Source organism: Hipposideros armiger, unplaced genomic scaffold, assembly GCF_001890085.2.
Source record: "Hipposideros armiger isolate ML-2016 unplaced genomic scaffold, ASM189008v1 scaffold_819, whole genome shotgun sequence".
Lineage (NCBI taxonomy): Eukaryota > Metazoa > Chordata > Mammalia > Chiroptera > Hipposideridae > Hipposideros > Hipposideros armiger.
This window is the reverse complement of record NW_017732169.1, coordinates 245656-264839: the sequence shown is the minus strand read 5'-3', so window position 1 is coordinate 264839 and position 19184 is coordinate 245656. Positions and strand designations below refer to the sequence as shown.

The 19184-nt window shown below is 43.6% G+C and overlaps 1 protein-coding gene across 2 annotated transcripts in view; it reads right to left on the bottom strand.

The window, feature by feature from the left end:
* The window catches only part of SNX27 (sorting nexin 27), a 67245-nt gene that overhangs the window by 4737 nt on the left and 43324 nt on the right, over positions 1 to 19184 (bottom strand). For both annotated transcript variants that reach the window (XM_019628969.1, XM_019628970.1), the window contains exons 6-10: positions 18040 to 18118; positions 12669 to 12832; positions 6835 to 6924; positions 670 to 819; positions 268 to 396 (exon numbers count right to left, since the gene is read on the bottom strand). In XM_019628969.1, the coding sequence (XP_019484514.1) occupies positions 268 to 396; positions 670 to 819; positions 6835 to 6924; positions 12669 to 12832; positions 18040 to 18118 (612 nt within the window). The remainder of the gene's footprint in view (positions 1 to 267; positions 397 to 669; positions 820 to 6834; positions 6925 to 12668; positions 12833 to 18039; positions 18119 to 19184) is intronic.

Below are 19184 nucleotides of genomic sequence, written 5' to 3'. Positions count from 1 at the left end.
CCACCCCCAGTCCCCGTAGAACCAGGCCTGGCTCATCTACAACACTCTGGCTCCTTCTAGTGGTGACTGCCAGTCAAGCGGGCTGGGAAGCTGCCATCCTAGTCGGGCCCCAAGGAAACACAGGCAGAACCTGGGCTCCAGACTCCAGCCAGGTTCAAGTCTCAAGACCACGGCCACCTCTGCAGCTCTCTCCACTCAGGCATTTGTTTAAGGAGAACTTTACACCAAGCTGCTTTCCCCAAGCGCGCTTCCCCGTCCGGCACTCACGTATGGTGTGAAGATTTTAACCCATCGCGGCTTCTTCTCTCCCCGGGCATATTCGAAGCAGAAGGCCATTCCTTCCTCATCTGTATCCCATCGCTGCATCTCATCCCATTCAAATGCTATGACCTGGTTCTGAGCAACCAAGAACAAGAGCACAAGAGCGTTAAGACTGAGGATGCTGGGGAGCTCAGGGGGGTTGGTTCTGAACCAGTGGCGATGTCCGTGTCGCTGGGGGAAAAGGCTGACAGGGTAAGTCAGTGGGATGAAGGTGGGGACGAGTGTGGGTGCAGTGCCTATTCCACCCCGGTCACAACAGTCTCACTTCACTCCAGCACCACACCCCCAGCGAGTGAGTGAGCACCCCGGGACCCCACGGGGACCCGGCCCCTGGCCGCCGGACCTCACCTCCAGCTGTCCGTCTTCAGTGCAGGCGTGCAGTTTAAAGTGCGTGATGCTGATGGCTGTGATGACGTGCCCCTTCCTCCTGGAGTCACAGGCACAGTGGGGGAAGAGGATTTCATTGTAGCCCTCACACGTTCTTAGCATGTTGAGGTACTAGAGAACAAAAAGGAAGGGAACCTGATGTTACTGTGGAACTAAGCCACCACGGAGCTGACATGGCACCAGAACTCAGAGATTCCTCTCACCAGCAACCTGGGGACCCTGTCTCTGGTCTCAAGCCCAGTCCTAAGTTGGGACAGGAATCAGAGACGATCCTTTATCCCACTTCAATCCCCCCTTCTCTACTTAAAGAAAGATACACAAATAGAGCCAGAAGAGACACTGTAACCAGGACTCCTGGGGCTAGAAGGGAACTCACAGGCCACTTGGACCTCCACCTTCACTGTACCTCAGGGATGGGAATCAAAGCTATCCTTATAATTCAGGAAAGGGGGCTAAGGCTTCACCCCATCTCTTCTCCAGTCAAAAGTTACAATGAGCTCAGCGATGAGGACGAAGCTACCCCAAATCTCACACTCATATCATGTCTAAGCTGAAAGAGACTTTAAAAGCCGGTCATTTCACAGAAACAAGACTTGCTGAAGGCCACACAAGAGGCACAGCCAGGATCAGAAGCCCAGTTTAAATTCTGCGTCACAAATCAGCCTCACTACCCCCTGGGTCTCATGAAAAAGCAGCTGGCCCCAAATCAAGTGACATACATGACCCTCACAGGTACAATGCTACAATCAGAGGTCTGTGAACTACAGCGTCTACCTCAGCTCTGTGTCCTGTCTCCTCTATAATTACAGCTGGCCTCTCTCACTCAACTCAGTATTTTAAGTTGAGAGGAAAGAGTATAAGAAGACATATGGGAAGGAGAATAGAAAAAAAATAGGGAAAAGATGATTATAAAAAAAAAAAAAAAAAAGGCTCACGGACCTGAGCTGGTTCCCTCCCAGGGCCGGCCTGGGAACAAGCACGCAGCCGTGCGCCCCCAGCTGTGTGTCACACAGGAAGAGCAGGAATGTGAGGGAGTGCTGCAGGGCAGGCAAAGGCACAGCAGCCTAGTGATTTAACTAGAAGGGCAGGGACATGAGAGCACACTGGACAGCTGCCTGACCGAGAGAGAAGCAGGGACAGAGGCGACACGGACCCTAGGCCATGTATGGCTCTGGTCCCAATGAATGGCACCTAAGACCGTTGCTACTGCCACCAGGAGCCGCCTGGAAAGACTTAATTAAGGGCCCACGTGTAAAACAACAACAAAAAAGAATCCCACCACATGCTCCTTTCCCTACTTTGTATTTATTTCTGCTTAGGTAAAATAACAGCAACTTCAAAGGGGACCATTATACAAGTGTAACAAGAACACAGGGAGGAGGGCCCGTTCAGAGGTGCCACCATATTTCACTTGCATCATTTTTCTTCTCGTTTCCCCTTCCCTCCGTCATCCCACTCCATCCCCTTTGTCACATCCTTCCTGTAGCAGTGACAAACGCGCATGGACACTGCGTGGCCCTGCCGTTGGCACCAAGAGCAGCAAGACACCACGGCCACACTGTGGTACACCTGACAGTGACATACGTGTACTCACAGAAGAGAACTCTTCGGGCTTGTGACAAGAAGCAAAGACTGGCACAGGAGGCAACACAGAGGGGGGACCAGAGCCTGGGCTTGAACGCTGGCCCGCCACTTCCTGAGTGGGAGCAAGTTACCTGCACTCACAGAACCTACGTCACAGCCATCGGCAGGCATTCTGGGACTCGGCATAGTGGTCAGTGTGCAGCTGGGGACCCCATAAATGACAGCGTAAAAGAGAACTTGAAAGGCTCTGTTACCCGTGGCCAGAGGGCGCACCTATTTTCTCTCTCACGAAGGCCCGTGGAATGTCATATATGGAAATGACTTTTACAGACTCCAGGGGGAAAAAGCGCGTGAGTGAGCCGACCAGCGGCCGAAGCTGGAAGCTGTTGATGCTGGGCAATGGGCACAAGGGGCCTAACGCACTTACTGCTCTTTCAACTTCTTTATGTTTGAACATTTCTACAATAAAATGTTAGGAGAACAAGAAGAGCGCCCTGCAGCCAGGCCTCCAGCACCCCGTCCGCGGCACCCCCAGCCATCACCGGGAACTTGCCCCGTGCTCAGTCAGCAGCCAGTTCTGCTCAGAGATGCTCAAGGCCTCTGCAGAGGCCGGCGGGTCACGCAGGCTTGAGACTAGCTCTGCTCGCGCCCTGCAACAAACGGCTTACACAACAACACACCTGCCGAGGGCTCTTCTTTGAGAAGCACCACACTGTTCAAAACAGATCCTGCCATATTCGTCTGGAGTTTGACTATATAGATTTCTTTACACGAGAGAACTATGCAGACGAGGGAGGGATTAGGAAAAGCCATTGGAAGAGACGTGGAGCTCCGCTGATCTTGAACTCTCTTGGTGATCTGGTGTAAGTTACTCTACCTGGGGGCTTCCCCTCTCTGCCATCTGGAAACAGAGGACACTGCTGCCACCCTCTCGTCTCTGATGTAGAGAAAAACATATGCTTTGGAGCCAGACAGAAATGATTCAAATCCTAGTCTAACTTCTGATCTCAGACTCCACCCTGCTCTGCAAAGCGGGATGACACCTGCATGGTTGTTATAAGGAGGAAATGACAATGTACATACAGCGTGCAGAACAGCACCAAGCACACAGTATGTGCCCTCCTCCCCCTTGAATCAAAAAGCTGACTTATCCCTCCATATTCAGGAATGTAGTTCCTGAAAGCAAAGGAACTTCAGAGGACTTCCTAACGGCATAGGCTCCAAAAACAACCTGAGTGTAAACCAAGGGCTCCTGTGGCCCTGGATAAATGACAGCGGTAATGTTGCAACGGGGAAACCTCAGGTTTTCAGAGATTGTCAGGTCAGGTAGTTATTTCTCAGCTATAAGTGGGCATTTCTCCATTCCTGAGTTTGCACAAAGTGTAAAGAGAAGAAACATTGAAAGTCATATACATCCAAAATTTCTAGAGCAAGAGTGACTTTCTGTTTTCAAACAGATTTACGTAAGGGTGTAGCTATATACCTAAATTGCAAAATTATCCTGTCCATTTTCCTTTCATACTAAATATCAAGTACTTAAACACGTATCCTCATTTTCTCCCTGATACACACACCACGTAGATGACGGCCCTCATCAGGCCGGGAAGAGGAAACGTACAGCATGGGACATTCTGTGATTGTTCAATACTTAGCATGATAGGTAACTACAGAAACAGGGCAGTTATTAGCAGACTACAGTGCTTAACAGAGCAGAACACTTGGGCGAGTGGGCTGAGGTCCACTCTGGAGAACTCGCTGTTCTCTCAAACAACCTGCCGAGGGTCAACCCAGGTCTCAAACTGAAGCAAGGGCTTGTGAGGAACCTTAGAAGCCAACTCTGCCAACCCCTAGAGCAATGACTCTGAAGCACCTGGAGTTTCAGAATCACCAGAGCGCTTCTGTAAACAATTGTTACAGAAATTCCTACATCCCCCGAGATTCAGGCTTAGTAAATGTGAGGTGGGGTGCAGACAGCTGCACTGGGATTCCCACAGGTGAGCTGGGACCACACTCTGAGAAACACTGACTTTCACATTTACTGCCTTGTGTGAAATCACTGAAAGTTATGGTGAGAAACACTAACATAGAAATTTCTTATTTGTCAGCTCAACAACGGCAAACTCAGGCCACTCCAACATAAGGAAAACAGGAGTTCCAAATGTCTACTGTTTGTGTGAGAGTAAAAAAAAATGGAAGAGAAAAAAGACAAGACAATTCTTGGATGGTTGGATTTTCAACCATCCAAATTTGAGATTTAATCTACCTTTGTAAATAAGTAGAAAACAAAAACATTTTTGATCATTCTGGGTCCTACACACTATGGCAAAGATACGAGCTGTCCTCTGTATCAGGAGAACAAGGGGACTGAACACAGAGCTTATTTAGCTACCAAGAACTCTGGAATATTCTGTCAAGATTCTACTTGATAGCTGGCAATCTGAACATCCCACTTTATAGAAAAAAACTAGAACTGAGGAGCTTGTCGAATTTCTGAAGCTCTCACAGTGATGTGGCAACTAATTGTACTGACTTGACCTAATCTTAGGCCCGCCAACCATACCGAGCTGCTACAGAAAATGGCAGTTAAGACCTGCGGGCGCTGAAGGGTCCATCTGAGTTGGAAGTTTCTGTGTACTGACCATGACCATGACTAAGCTGATGTCTTTGAATACTAACACTTGAATTCGTGAAATTATACTTAAACAAATTTCAAACTTTGGTAGGATTTTCTTTAAAATCTGTAGTATCATGGGGCTAGTACACACTTGTCTGTTGGCACTAGGTTTTCAAGACAACAGAATTCCGTACATGTTTAAGCATATTTTACAGTCAATTCGAATGACCCATGTGGAAACATATCAGCATACCAATTGCACTCACATTCTCGACTGGGTGACTACAAGATACAGATTTGAGTCTGAAAATGATTCCACAAGAGATTCCGCTGCTTGTTCAATTCAGACTTTCTGTATCTTGCCACAGAATAGCCCAAACCTATTTGTGTCTCCAGCACCTTGTGCTGTGCCTGGCACACACTTGGTGCTCAACAAGTATAATAGTTTTGGCTGAATGCATACACAGAAGAGACTGTGTCCGGGTACTGCATGTGCAAATACCTACGACGTGTTCCGCCCGTCCTGGTGTTACCAGAGAGGCCCTTGTGAAATCACTTTGCTTCTGGTGGCTCTAGCACAGGCAGAGAATTACTGCAGAGGCTGATGGTCCTTCAGTATTGGGCTCTTTTCACCAAAAAGCTGAGAAAGTGTTGGTCAGAATCATGCAGTCAAATACGGAAGGCAATGCGAATGTCTCAAAGAACAGGTGGAGGCTGAGTTTTAAAATCCTGTCTCCCACATAGTAAAATTCCCTTAACCGAAATTCTGCAAGTTAATACACTTTTTCTATTTAAAATACTGTTTGTTGCCTATTTCAGCCTGTTGCTATGCACATTTGTACATGGTTCTCTGATCTTTGGCAATTTTCTAAGGGAAAGAGATTTCTTCCTTTTCATCATATAAGTGATAACGTAACTGTCCCAGCTAGACCTAAGATCACAGCTGAGTTTAGTGGCTGATTTGTGTATTCTTATTCCAATCCAATTAATTTAGATGGCTGAACATTCCCTCATAAGAAGTGCACAGAAGGTACAAAGAAATTCAAGTGATCTATAAGAATCATTACCGATGCAATTACTGCCTAGTGTGAAATCATGAAAAATTATAATTGGAAACATTTCAACTACATGTGAATTTGCCAAGGAAGAAATTTTAAAATGCTATGAGTGGAAGTTTGGTAAGTATTCTTTACACATTTTATTTCTGACAATTTCCATCCTTGTATTTATGGCAGATACAAACTGAAAACTGATTTTGAAACATTTAAGGACTATTCTAGGCAGCCCTCTCTAACAGAACTTCCTGTGATGATGAAAACGTTCTATCCTTGCCATCCAATACAGTAGCTACTAGTCACATGTGGCTACTAAACACCTGATATGTGGCTAGGGCATCTGAGGAAATGAATTTTAAATTTTATTTAATTTATAAATTTAAAATTAAATTTAAACAGCCATATGAGGCTAGTAGCTATTGAACAGTAAAGCTCCAGGATATCATACTAATCCAAAGCGTTAATAAATATTTAAGCAACTGTAGAGTCAAAGTTGCAAAAACAAATGATTTTGCAATTGCCAAATCACAACTAAAATAATTTCTAATGTTAAAAACCTAAATATCAATTCTTACAGAATCTTTATCATGTTAAATGTTTTGCATGTCTTTTATTTTAGAACTTTTTCTATAAAAAAATTCCATTTGGTGATTAATAATAAAGTTATATATCTATAGATAGCAAAGTAATCTCTTTGTGCGCTAAATGGAGGAACACAATGGCCTTTTTACACCCAGGTCTATATCCCCCTCTTTTTCTAAAATTAGTTAAGCCACTGACCAGGCTGCAACATCCTTCAAAAATGACTGGAACAACAGGTTTAAGAGATAAGAAGCAGCATTTTATAAAAAGATTATGGGGACATAAACCTACCATGACCATTTTTCTTTGTTCATACAGCTTCTGTAATTGGTAGGACTTTTCCTCTGCTTTGATGTAACCTTTCTTCACGTCATCGACAGCCTGTCACCAAAACAAAGGCAGGGAAGAAAGGAATGTAAAAATCATCATCAAGTTCCTTCTTGATAAAAACAGAGGCACAGGTTCATGTCAGAAGGACGCTTCCCACATGGACCATCATCGTCACCGGTGAACTCTGCCACAGGACACATTTGGGGGAATAAGCAGCATTTAAGGAGTGTCTGGTATGGGCTCAACGATGTTCTAGGCACATGAGGAATCCGGTTTCTCAGGTTAAGAGATTTCAATTCTGGTTCATTTATACAGGGGAAACAATCAGAGGACACTACCAGACAGTATCTAATACTGAATTGAAGGTAGCTGTGAAGCAGCAAAAGCGTGTGGTATATACAGACAGTCAGTGACACACGCGGTGGAACAGGAGAGCTTACTGATGGCTGCGGTCATCAAGGAAGCCTTGGTCGGAAGTCAGGAAACAGGAATGGGTTTGAGCTTAAATACACTCAGGAGACAGATCTGCCCAGTTTGAGTAAAAGGGTGCATGGTAGGGGACAATGGAAGATAGCGCTAGAGGGGCAGGTTAACAGATTAGGGAGGATCCCAAAAATGCCATCACAGGAATTGGAATTTAGACTTCATTCAGGACAGCAGGGAGCTAAAATAAGCAATACAATTTTCTTTTCTTTTTTTTTAAAAGAACGATTGATTTGTATGAGTGCCATATGAATTAAACTAAGGAGAGACTAAAATAAGGCAGACCGACGATGTTGTGGTATTTTAAGCACGAAATGAAACAAGACCTTAAACTAGGGTGGTAGCAATTGGAGGAGAGGAAGTGATAAACCTCAGACCATGAACAGCAAAAATCCCCAGTGGGATCTGATCCAGGCATAATGTGCTAATTCTAAACGAGCCCTGGTTCAGCTATATGAAATATGCACCCCTTTCCCAACCTCACTGCACCCCAAGAAAAAAATAAAATCTAATGGAAGGGGAAACTGATCATTGGGAGAAAAAAATAACAAATAGAATCATTTCTCCAGGGCACTGGCACTCAGAATCTAACCTCAGGGAGTTCCTGCAAGGACCACTCAGGAGGGGACAACGTGAACTGCCACCTTCCCTAAGGTAGCAATCGCCTTCCCTAAGGTAGCAATCGTTCCTTCTGGTCTTTTAAGGGAAAACAGTTGCATAACAGAATGAGTTCAGGATTGAAGTCAAAAGACCGGTTCACCTTCTAGGTCTGTCACCTACCAATGTGCACTTAGTGAGTCACGTAAGCCCTTAAAGTCTGTAAAACAGGAATGATACTCATCTCATAGGCAGACGACAAAACGAGACAACAGATGTTAAGAGTTTTGGAAAGTATAGATAAATGGTTGTTATTGCATCATTACTATTGGCATCATTTAGCTGTTAACGTCCTGCCTAGGACTGCCCACTCCTCCCCAGTCCAGGCCGAACAAACAAGGGCTCGTTTGGCAGAGGCTCCTATGTGGAGGGCATGCACAGTAGGAACGGCCACACAATGACCTGGGAACCTGAACACTTCGTTATTTATTTATTTAAAGATTTTTATTGGGGAATTGGGGGAAGGGGAACAGACAAGTTGCTGTCCTTTTGTTCTTCAGTCTAGTTGTGGAGGACGTTGCTTGGAGGACGTTGCTTCACTGGCCCAAGTTGGCACCATCATTGCGCTCTTCCCGGGCGAGGCAGATCAGTCGCCGGCTTCTGGACGGCCGCTCACTGCGGCTGCTGGCCGCTCACGGTGGCTGCTGGCCGCTCACGCTGGCTGCTGGCTACACACGGTAGCCCATGGCAACCCACTGCAACAGGGGCTGCAGCCTACGCCGTCACCAGCGACTCACGGCAGCCCAGCTCCAGGTTGAGCTGTTGTTCAGCATCTTAGCTGTGGAGGGCAGTGTCACTGGCCCTCATATGTGGGATCCGAACCGGGGCCCTCTAGCATCCCAAGCCAGCTCTTAACCAATGCACCACTCTGCCGGCCCAACACTTCTTATTTATCATCAAAAGGCTGGGCTGCTCCAGACCAAATTTAAACCAATTACTGGAAAGCCGGGAGAGAAGAGAGAAAACAAACAAACAAATACTGGTCTATGTATTCAGTTTCCTATGTAACAAAGCGTTATTTAGTGAAGGGAAAAGGATTTTCTGATGACCGAATAAAAATGCTGTATTTGTGTTGTTCGTGTCCCCAATACTTAGATCGGCTTTGATTCTGAATGGCACTTAAATATTTGATGAACATGTCCCCAGGGCAGAGGTGGGTCAGAGTGAGCTTCTATCCAGCAACTCTAAGAGAGCTACTGGGGCAGTAAAATCGCTCTCTCTTCTCCGCTCTCATTTCTAATCAAGATTATACTGCTTGACTGGCCCTGAGTGGAAAACATAAATATCGTCATAGCAGAGTCCTCTTTTTCTTAATTAAAATTGTTTTTATTAAAGTAAAAGATGTAGTTTTAAAAAATTACAAGTGTTACCAAAAGGCTCCTAATAAAAACAGCAGTCTCCTGATCCCATAGCCTCATTCCACAGAAGCAAGCGCTTTAAAGCACTTGAAGCAGTTTCTTATGATATATTCCTCCATAATTGGTGTTTACACCAGTAATTCCTAACTTAACCGCTTTTAGACAATGTTGACTTCCTGTGTTAAAAATATTAAGTTTTAGCTTTCTTATACCAGCCGAACACTCCTACCTCCACCCTCTTCCTCTAGCCTCTTAATAAAAATTAAATCAATATTTATTGATTATTGTAATCAGTACAAGCATGTGAACACTGTTCACAGTTAACTCAAGTACTATACGATGACTTCCTTCCTTCCTTCCTTCCTTCCTTCCTCCTTCCTTCCTTTCTTTTTAGCTGAGCCATCCTGCCACCTGTTGGCAGCTCAGTGGCCAGCTCAGCTCAGCTCGGGCTGGACTTGAACCGCTGTTGCTCAGAGCTCAAACCCTTGAGCGAGCTCTTAACCAACTGAGCCACTCGGCTGGCCCTGACTTCCTTTCTTGTATTAGTTTTTTTACTGCCTTGTGTTTTTTGTTTGTAACTTCCCATGTGACTCTCACCAATTCTTCCACAATAGCCAAACACCAAATTCCTTTCATTTTATTCAAACATTCACTCTGTAAAAACTGTTGACCGTTCTCATCTGCTGTCATTTCCCCTCCTATTCTTTGTTCTTGCAGGTTTCTGAAATTTCTATTACTAGTATTTTAGTGAGCCTTCAGGAAGGAGCAGATTAAATGTGTGTTCAGTCTGCCAGGTTTAGCCAGAATTTAAATATATCCTAGTAAGAATTTCAACCTTATTAATTTCAAGGAAAAAGCTTATTATCATCAGTATCTAATATTTCTTCAATTCTAAGGTGCACATTTTTTTACATCTCTAAAATTGGAATGCATCTTACAATCAATTATGTGTCAGTTTAACTAGTAGCTCTTTTCTCTTTCTTAGCAGTACATAAAATAGTGCATCTTACAATGGACGGCATCTTGGAATTGATGAAATATATTAGCTAGTCCCACCATCACAATACAATACACACATAACTAAAATTAAGGGGGAAAAAATTTAATATTATTTTCCAAATGGCCCAATTGTTATAGTCAATCAAGAAATCATTTGAGCCCTCCAGCCCTGTTGGGAATGTAAAATGGTGCAGCTGCTATGGAAAACAGTATGGTGGTTCCTCAAAAAATTATAAATAGGGGCCAGCCGAGTGGCTCAGTTGGTTAAGAGCTTGCTCAAGAGTGTGACCTCTGCGCAACAGGGTCGCTGGTTCAATTCCCAGCCCAAGCTGAGCTGCTGCTGAGCTGCCAACAGGTGGCAGGATGGCTCAGCTAAAAAAAAAAATTATAAATAGAACTACCATGTGATCCAGCAATCCCAATTCTGAGTATATTAAAAGCAGGATTTTGAAGAGATATTTACACTCTCATGTTCATAACAGCATTATTCATAATAGCCAAAAGGTAGAAGAAACCCAAATGTCCATCCACAGATGACTAGATAAACAAAATGTGATGTACACATACAATGGAATACTATCATTTTGCCTTAAAAAGGAAGGAAATCCTGTCATATGCTACCGCATGGGTGAGCCTTGAGGACATTATGCTAAGTAAAATAAGCCAGTCACAAAAGGACAAATACCATGTGATTCTATTTACTTGATCATTACAGAGCTCAGCAAAGCTGTGCTAAGGATTTACCCAATGCAGGGCGTGGACTTGAACCAGACATTCTGACTCCTAGCTAATGATTCTTCCACTCCACAAATAAAAGGAAAAATGTTCCATTCACAATTGTAATAAAAATATAAAATACCTGGAAATTAGTTTAAGGGGGCGTACTGAAACATAAAACTACAGAACTTTATTTGGGGAAACAAAAGAGGAGCTGAATAAAATAGAAACATTATGCATTTTGTTGAGAATTTTATATTTAATAAAAATGGTGGTTAATCTTCAGTTAAACTGTAAATTTAACAAACATCCAATTAGAATAGTAATAGGATACTGTACAGTATTATCAAATGAGTTAAAAATTATTTTTAAAATAATTTTAAAATAATTTAAAATAATTTAAAATTTAAAATAATTTTTAAAACAAAATGTTTAATAGGAAGTAAAAAGTAAAGATAGTATTCATTGTATGGCTCTGCTCTAAATCCATGATTTATAGTCATAATAATATAAACACTAAATATTGATCTAACAAATATTATAATTTGCCTGTATTAAGAAGATGGGAGAGGGCTGGCCGAGTGGTGCGTTGGTTAGGAGTTCATTTGGGACGCCAGCTCTGAGCAGCAGGGCCCCGGTTTGGATCCCATATGAGGGCCAGTGACGCTGCCCTCTACAGCTAGGATGGTCTATGACAGTTCAACCTGGAGCTGGGCTGCCGTGAGTCGCTGGCGACGGCGTAGGCTGCAGTGGACTGCCGTAAGCTACCGCGAGTGGCTGGCAGCCTGTGTGAGTGGCTGGCAACCGGCGTGAGCTGCCAAGAGTTGTCGTGAGTGGCCGTCCAGTGGCTGGCAACCGATCTGCCTCACCCGGGAGGAGCGCAATGATAATACCAACATGGGCCAGTGAAGCAACGTCCTCCACAACTAGACTGAAGAACAAAAGGACAGCAACTTGTCTGTTCCCCTCCCCCAATTCCTCAATAAAATCTTTAAAAAAAAAAAAAAAAAGGAAGATGGGAGAGATGAAAGGGTATGAGTATGAGTGGGAATGGGCATTGAAATGGAGCCAAAGTCTCATCTTCTGTGGTGGGAAGTGAACAGATATTGCCCGAATCTCAAAATCAAGTAGGAGCAATATAAACAAGTTGTAATAAGAGACATGGAAGTAAATATAAAACGAAATAAAACAAAAAAACACAGCTAAAAGAGGTGAAATTGGTTGTGTAAGGGGGGAGGTGAAGATAAGTGGGGGCAACTAATATGTTTCATAATAACCTGTAAACAAATATTTGAATTCTATGTATGTATGGTTTTGATGAAAGTTTTCTGAAAAGATACATAGCCATAATGCTCATTTTCTGTTGTTTAAAAAAATAATAAATATATTTTAAGCTCTAGGACATCATCACTTCTTAAACTTATTTATCTTTTGTGAAATGAGATAGAACATTTTACAAATTTAACTAAAACCCAGGAGGCAAAGCAGGTTACCCAAGGATTCACACTGAATTGGCAAATAACCTACTCTATATAAAGAGAAAAAGAAATCAGGCCTTTCCAGGAAGATCAATTCACCCACCTGATGAAAGAAGTAGGTAACAGCAAGGTCATTGTCATTTAAGAGGATTTCTTCTTCTGTCGTAAAAAGCCACTTTCGAATGGTCAGGCAGGTGCCTGGCACAGCTGATGTGTAATTCTGGACGTACAGTTTATGAGGAAATTCATTAGGTGCCAACTTACGTACTGAAGAGAAGACAAAAGAAAGAAAGCTGGAGTGAAAAGCCATGTAAGGAATTTTCCTAGTGTAAACTGTAGGTAACGTGTAAACCAGCAGGTCACGAATGCAGGTTGTCGCTAACCAGAACATCTGCGTAGGTCCATCAAGGAGCTCTGCCATGGGACCACAAAATCACCATTTGGCTAGCCAAATCCATCCCTTCTAACTAGAACTGTGGCCAGTTGGGTCTCAAACTGACTGAACTCTTATCACCTGAATGACAGCACCTACTACAAACTCAAAACATCTGATCCAGGCCGGCCGAGTGGCGCATTGATTAGGAGTTGGCTTGGGACACCAGCTCTGGGCAGCAGGGCCCCAGTTCGGATCCCACATGAGGGCCAGTGACACTGCGCCTTCTACAGCTAAGATGGTGAACAACAGCTCAACCTGGAGCTGGGCTGCCGTGAGTCACCGGCAAAGGCGTAGGCTGCAGTGGAGCTGGCCAACAGTGGGTGTGAGCTTTCCTGAGCTGCCGTGAGCAGCTGTCCAATGGCCGGCGAGCAACTGCCTCACCCAGGAAGAGCACAATGATAATACCAACATGGGCCAGTGAAGCAACTCCCTCCACAACTAGACTGAAGAACAAAAGGAGAGCAACTTGTCTGTTCCTCTTCCCCGGTTCCCCTCCTCCAATTCCCCAACAAAATCTTAAAAAAAAATCTGATCCATTTTCTGGTAAGTGACAGCGATGTCCACTGAGGTTCTTTTTTTTTTTTTTTTTTTTTTTCTCCAGCCTACGCCGTTGCTGGCGACTCACGGTAGCCTAGCTCCAGGTTGAGCTGCTGTTCAGCATCTTAGCTGTAGAGGGCAGTGTCACTGGCCCTCATATGTGGGATCCGGACCGGGGCCCTCTGGTGTCCCAAACCAGTTCTTAACCATCGTGCCACTCAGCCGGCCCCACTGAGGTTCTTTAAAGCAAGTCTCTCCTCTTACCCAGCTACGGGGCATTCAGAGTCCCTCCTCATGTGGCAATTTTCGATGAACTGCTTTTATTGTTAAGAGTTGAAAGGCTCTCCCGCACCCACCCCCCAATCTAAGACATTCATTAAATTGAAAAAGGTCTTCTGAGTATCGTTACTTCCTCTTCTAACAATGCACAAACAGAATAAAACACTACCACTTTTAATTTCCATATTGCTTTCTTTTCTCGATGTTTACTTGGCTTTACAATACCACAAAAGATAGTATTTCCCATTTTGTTTATTAAGTAAAGCTTAGAAAAATAGGTAAAATAAGAATCCAAGTATCCTGGTTACCTAGCAATCCTTTGTGACATTTATATGCGCCATTTGTGACATTTATATGTGAAGAATAGGGAGGTGGCTGCTTCAAGGGGAATCCCAAGTTGTTCTATCTGACCTGGGATGGCACGGCAACCCCAATGAACCAAATCTCCCTCTTTCCGGCATAAGGAAGGCCTGAGAAATCAATATTATGTCATTTCTGGCCTTGGCCCTGTGTATAAGTATGACGTGGAAAGGACCCATGAACCGTAGGAAATCTATGTTACTCAGAGCAAGCACTTAGACTTCCTCCCCTCTGTGGTCTTAACGAACCAATGTGACCACCATCCCTAGCTGTTCCAAAATAGTATGTAAGAGAAGCCTCCTGTCACCATGCAATAAAATTTCCTAGAAAGAGAATGTCTATTTACAAAGAAACTTAAAGAAATGCATTAAAGCAATGGCTTTTAAGCAATCTATCTCTTTCTACCTCCTAAAACAAAAAGCTGTTCTTGGCTTCCACTTAGGATGGAGGAGTAGGTAAATACTCTGCTCGCCTCCTCCCACGACCACTTCAAAATTACAACTAAACTCAGAACAATCATCACTGAGAACCCCCTGAAGTCTAGCTGAACAACTAAGGACATACAGAAGAAGCCACATGGGGACTGGTAGGAGGGGCGGAGACACTGAAGGTACAACATAAAGTGTACCAGTATTCACATCAGAGGAATACCACACCTATGTGTTGACTGTTAAAAATCAGGAGGGATAGCTCAGCTGTGGAGGTCCCCCCTGAGGAGCAAGGCATCCCAACCCCACATGAGGCTGCTCCCCAGCCCAGGGTTCCAGTGCTGGCAAGAGAAATCCCCACAACTTCTGGCTGTGAAAACTAGTGGGGTGGTGGCTGAGTGAGATGGAAGGCGGCTGCACTCCCAGGCACTCGTCTTACAGGGCTCGTGCACGGACTTTCTCACTGACAGGCTCACTCGCTCTGAATTCCAGTGTAGGAGCAGCAGCTTGCAAGGTGCCAGGAACATACTGGGAGGAACTGAATTGTCTGGCATCAGGGTGAGAGCTGGAGGGGCAGCTTTGTCTCAGACAGAAGTGCTGGCAGAAGCACTGTTCCTTTGTTAAGCTCTCCCCACTCCTGGTGTACACATGCAGGCGGGCGCTATGTCTGAGTCTCCATGAACCTGGCTGACGGTTTTTCACCCCACCCTGGTGATTCCCTGAGACCCCACCCCACCCAGCTTGCGAGCCCACCCAAGCCACTTCCAGTAGCTTTTCCATACAAACAGCCTGTCTTGGCTCATGCTGCAGACTTTCCTAAAATCTCTTAAAGGTTCACTAACACCAAACAAGCAGCATCTGGCATCAGCATGCCTCATTCCTCTTGCTGAGCAGCCCCAAGCCTGGCACTAGCAGCAGCCAGCCTCAGTTCACAGCGCAGCCTCTTCCAGGACCTCCAAGCCCAGCTCAGTGGGCAACCATCTGCAGATCACTTTGTAGCTCATACCAAGTGGCTGACCTTGGCCTGCACTGAAGCCCTTCTACCCCAAGAGGCCCCAGAATGAACATACCTGGTGCCCAGCCTCAGACCACACCACAGCACCACCCAACCACCTCCACAAATGACACACCCAAAGGGTAGACTCGGCAGGCACCAGAGTCCACTAAAGTGAATCCTGCCCCATAGGGTCAGCCCCTGCACAGCAGCTCCTCCACTGTAGTCACGACCAGTCCTCACAATCAATCAGCCTGAAGGTAAATCCCTCCCACTGACGTGCCAACAGCAACCAAAGCTCAACTACAACAGGAGGGTACACAAAACGCACACAAGAGAAACACCTGCAGAACCTGGCTCAGGTGATCAAAGAGACTGCACCACTGGGCCCCACAGGACACCTACTACATAAGGTCACTCTACCAAGACCAGGAGACATAGCAGCTTTACCTAATACATAGAAACTAACGCAGGAAGGCAGCCAAAATGAGGAGACAAAGAAACAAGTCCCAAATAAAAAAACAGAACAAAGCTCCAGAAAAAGAACTAAACAAAAATAGAGACAAGCAATCTACCAGATGCAGAGTTCAAAACACTAGTTATAACAATGCTCAATGATCTCAGTGAGAATGTCAACAAATAGGAAACATAAAAATGGAGATAGAAAATATAAAAAAGAAACAACCAGTCAGAAATGAAGAACACTGTAAATGAAATGAAGACTACACTAGAGGGAATCAACAGTAGATTAGATGAAGCAGAGGATCAAATCAGCGATTTGGAAAATAAAGTAGCAGAAAATACCCAATTGGACCAGCAAAAAGAAAACAGAATCCAAAAAAATGAGGATAGTTTAAAGGGCCTCTGGGACAACATAAAGTGTACGCACATCAGCGTCACAGGGGAACCAGAAGCAAGGGCTTGAAAACCTATTAGAAGAAATAATGATGGAAAACTTCCCTAACCTGGAGAAGGAAATAGACATACAAGCACTGGAAGCACAGAGTCCCAAACAAGATAAACCCAAAGAGGCCCTAGGCTAAGACACATCATAATTAAAATGCCAAAGCTTAAAGACAAAGAGAGAATCATAAAAGCAGCAAGAGAAAAGCAGTTAGTTACTTACAAGGGAGCTCCCATAAGACTGTCAGCTGATTTCTCAACAGACACTTTGCAGGCAAGAAGGGAGTGGCAGGAAATATTCAAAGTGATGAAAAGCAAGGACCTACAACCAAGATTGCTCTACCCAGCAAAGCTATCATTTAGAATCAAAGGGACAGATAAAGAGCTTCCCAGACCAAAAAAAAAGCTAAAGGAGTTCATCACCACCAAATCAGCATGACAAGAAATGTTAAAGGGACTTCTTTAAAAAGAAGAAAATAAAAGATAAAAAATATTAATAATAAAATGGCAGTAATTACATATCTATCAACAATTTCTTTAAATGTAAATTGATTAAATGCTCCAATAAAAAGACATAGGGTGGCTGAATGGATAAGAAAACAAGACCCAAGTGCTCAGCGATAGATGATTGGCTGAAGATGTGGTACATATATACAATGGAATATTACTCAGCCATAAAAAAGAAAGAAATCTTTCCATTTGTGACAACATGGATGGACCTAGAGGGTATAATGCTAAGTGAAATAAATCAGACAAAGAAAGATAAGTACCATATGATTTCACATGTGGAATCTAAGAAACAAAATAAATGAACAAACAAAACAGAAATAAACTCATAGATACAGAGAACAAACTAAAGGTTGCCAGGTGGGAGGGGTGTTGCGGGGCTGGGTGAGAAAGGGGAAGGGGCTAAGGAGTACAAATTGGCAGTTACAAAACAGTTACAGGGACGTAAAGTATAGCATAGTGAATACAGTCAATGATATTATAATAATTATGGATGGTGTCAGATGGGCACTAGATTTATCAGGGTGATCACTTTGTTAAGTTACATAAATATCTCATCACAATGTTGTACATCTAGAACTAATATAATATTATACGTCAACTGTAACCGACAAATAAAAAAGTATCTTTAAAAAAGCTATTCTTAAAAATCTACAAAAAGCATAAAGTACATTAAAACAAGTTGTGGCTAATTAGAACACCTCTTCTTTTTAAGGGTGTTTCACTGGAATGTATGAATTTTGAACCTCTGATAAAAGACCCTCCTGAAAGCATCTGCTTCAGCGTTGGGTGCTAATAATTTACAAAGGAGGAAAAAGGATCAGCAGTAATCAGATACCCTGGACTCGGGCTTCATGGGACTCGCCCTGTCTGCTTGTTGGAGACCATCCTGATGAGTGGGATCTCCCCTCATCTGCCAGCTCTTCTCTAGGCAAACAGTTTCAGTCTGACAGCCTCTGGGAACTTCAGTCTGACAATATTAGAATAAAATACCTCCCAATGTAACTTAATATTAGCCACTGGCACTTACCAAAGGAATGATTGATCACTTCAAATAAGGCAAAGTAATTCACTGTCGTACTGTCCATGCCGACCTTTGCTGCAATAGCCTGAAGTGTAAACAGGATAGGTTAGTTGGTTTCAGGGAAACAATCCGACAATGCTGTGAGAGAAGGCAGCTGTACGCATGTGGAGGGGCAAGGGACGGAAGGAGGGTCTGCCATCTGCCATCTTGGTTTCACATGAACTAAATTTGTGGTCCATGGCTATTTTACTTTGTATGTATGTGCACAGAGACACACATGCATACGTATGTATGAAATGAAAGGGAAAAATACCTGTATGTGATCCAAAAACCTATGATCTCTAAATATGAGTTTCTCCCCTCCAATTCAAGCAGATAATAGTCTCTTCTTAAATATCAGCTTTCCTCTCTGAAATATGACTTCATTCTACAAGGGCCTTTTTAAAAAGCACTTACAAGAAATGTACTTGATAACACCAGATCTTAAGAAGAAAGTCGATTCTTAAACATCCAGTCTTGTACATCCCGCCTACATTTAATATAGGCTATTAACACACAAGATCTGTGTCTCAGGTTCTTGAGGTTCCAATACTTTTTATCAATTTTGTTCATGTTTTACAATATAGTCTTGTTTATTTTTCAGATGATCCATGTCGCAGGCTAGGGACCGCCTTTTCCTAAGAATCACCATCAATATCCACATGGAAATGGCAAAATGTTGGGACAGCAGAGGCATTTTAAACAAGTATCAGTCCTTTTCTCTAGGAACTAAGGTCCCAACATGACAAATAAAAAGAAACTGAAAGAGTCCACATGCAAATAAATGAAAACTTGAAATTACATACAAATAACAACAAAACGTAAAGCAAAAAAACACAAACTAGTAGAACCAGCATTCCTCTTCAATCCCCATATACATAAAGTGTTAAGTGAAGAGGATGAAATCGTTGAATATTAGCGTCTTACTAAGCCAAACACAATTATATCCTTCTTCCCCTATCTGCTCACACATCAGACCTACGTTCACCCCTGACAGGAGGTGGGAACTGGAATTACTGTTACGATTACTAAGTTACTATTCTTTTTTTTTTTTTTTTTTAAGATTTTTATTGGGGAATTTGGGGGATAGGAACAGTGCTGGGGAATTGGGG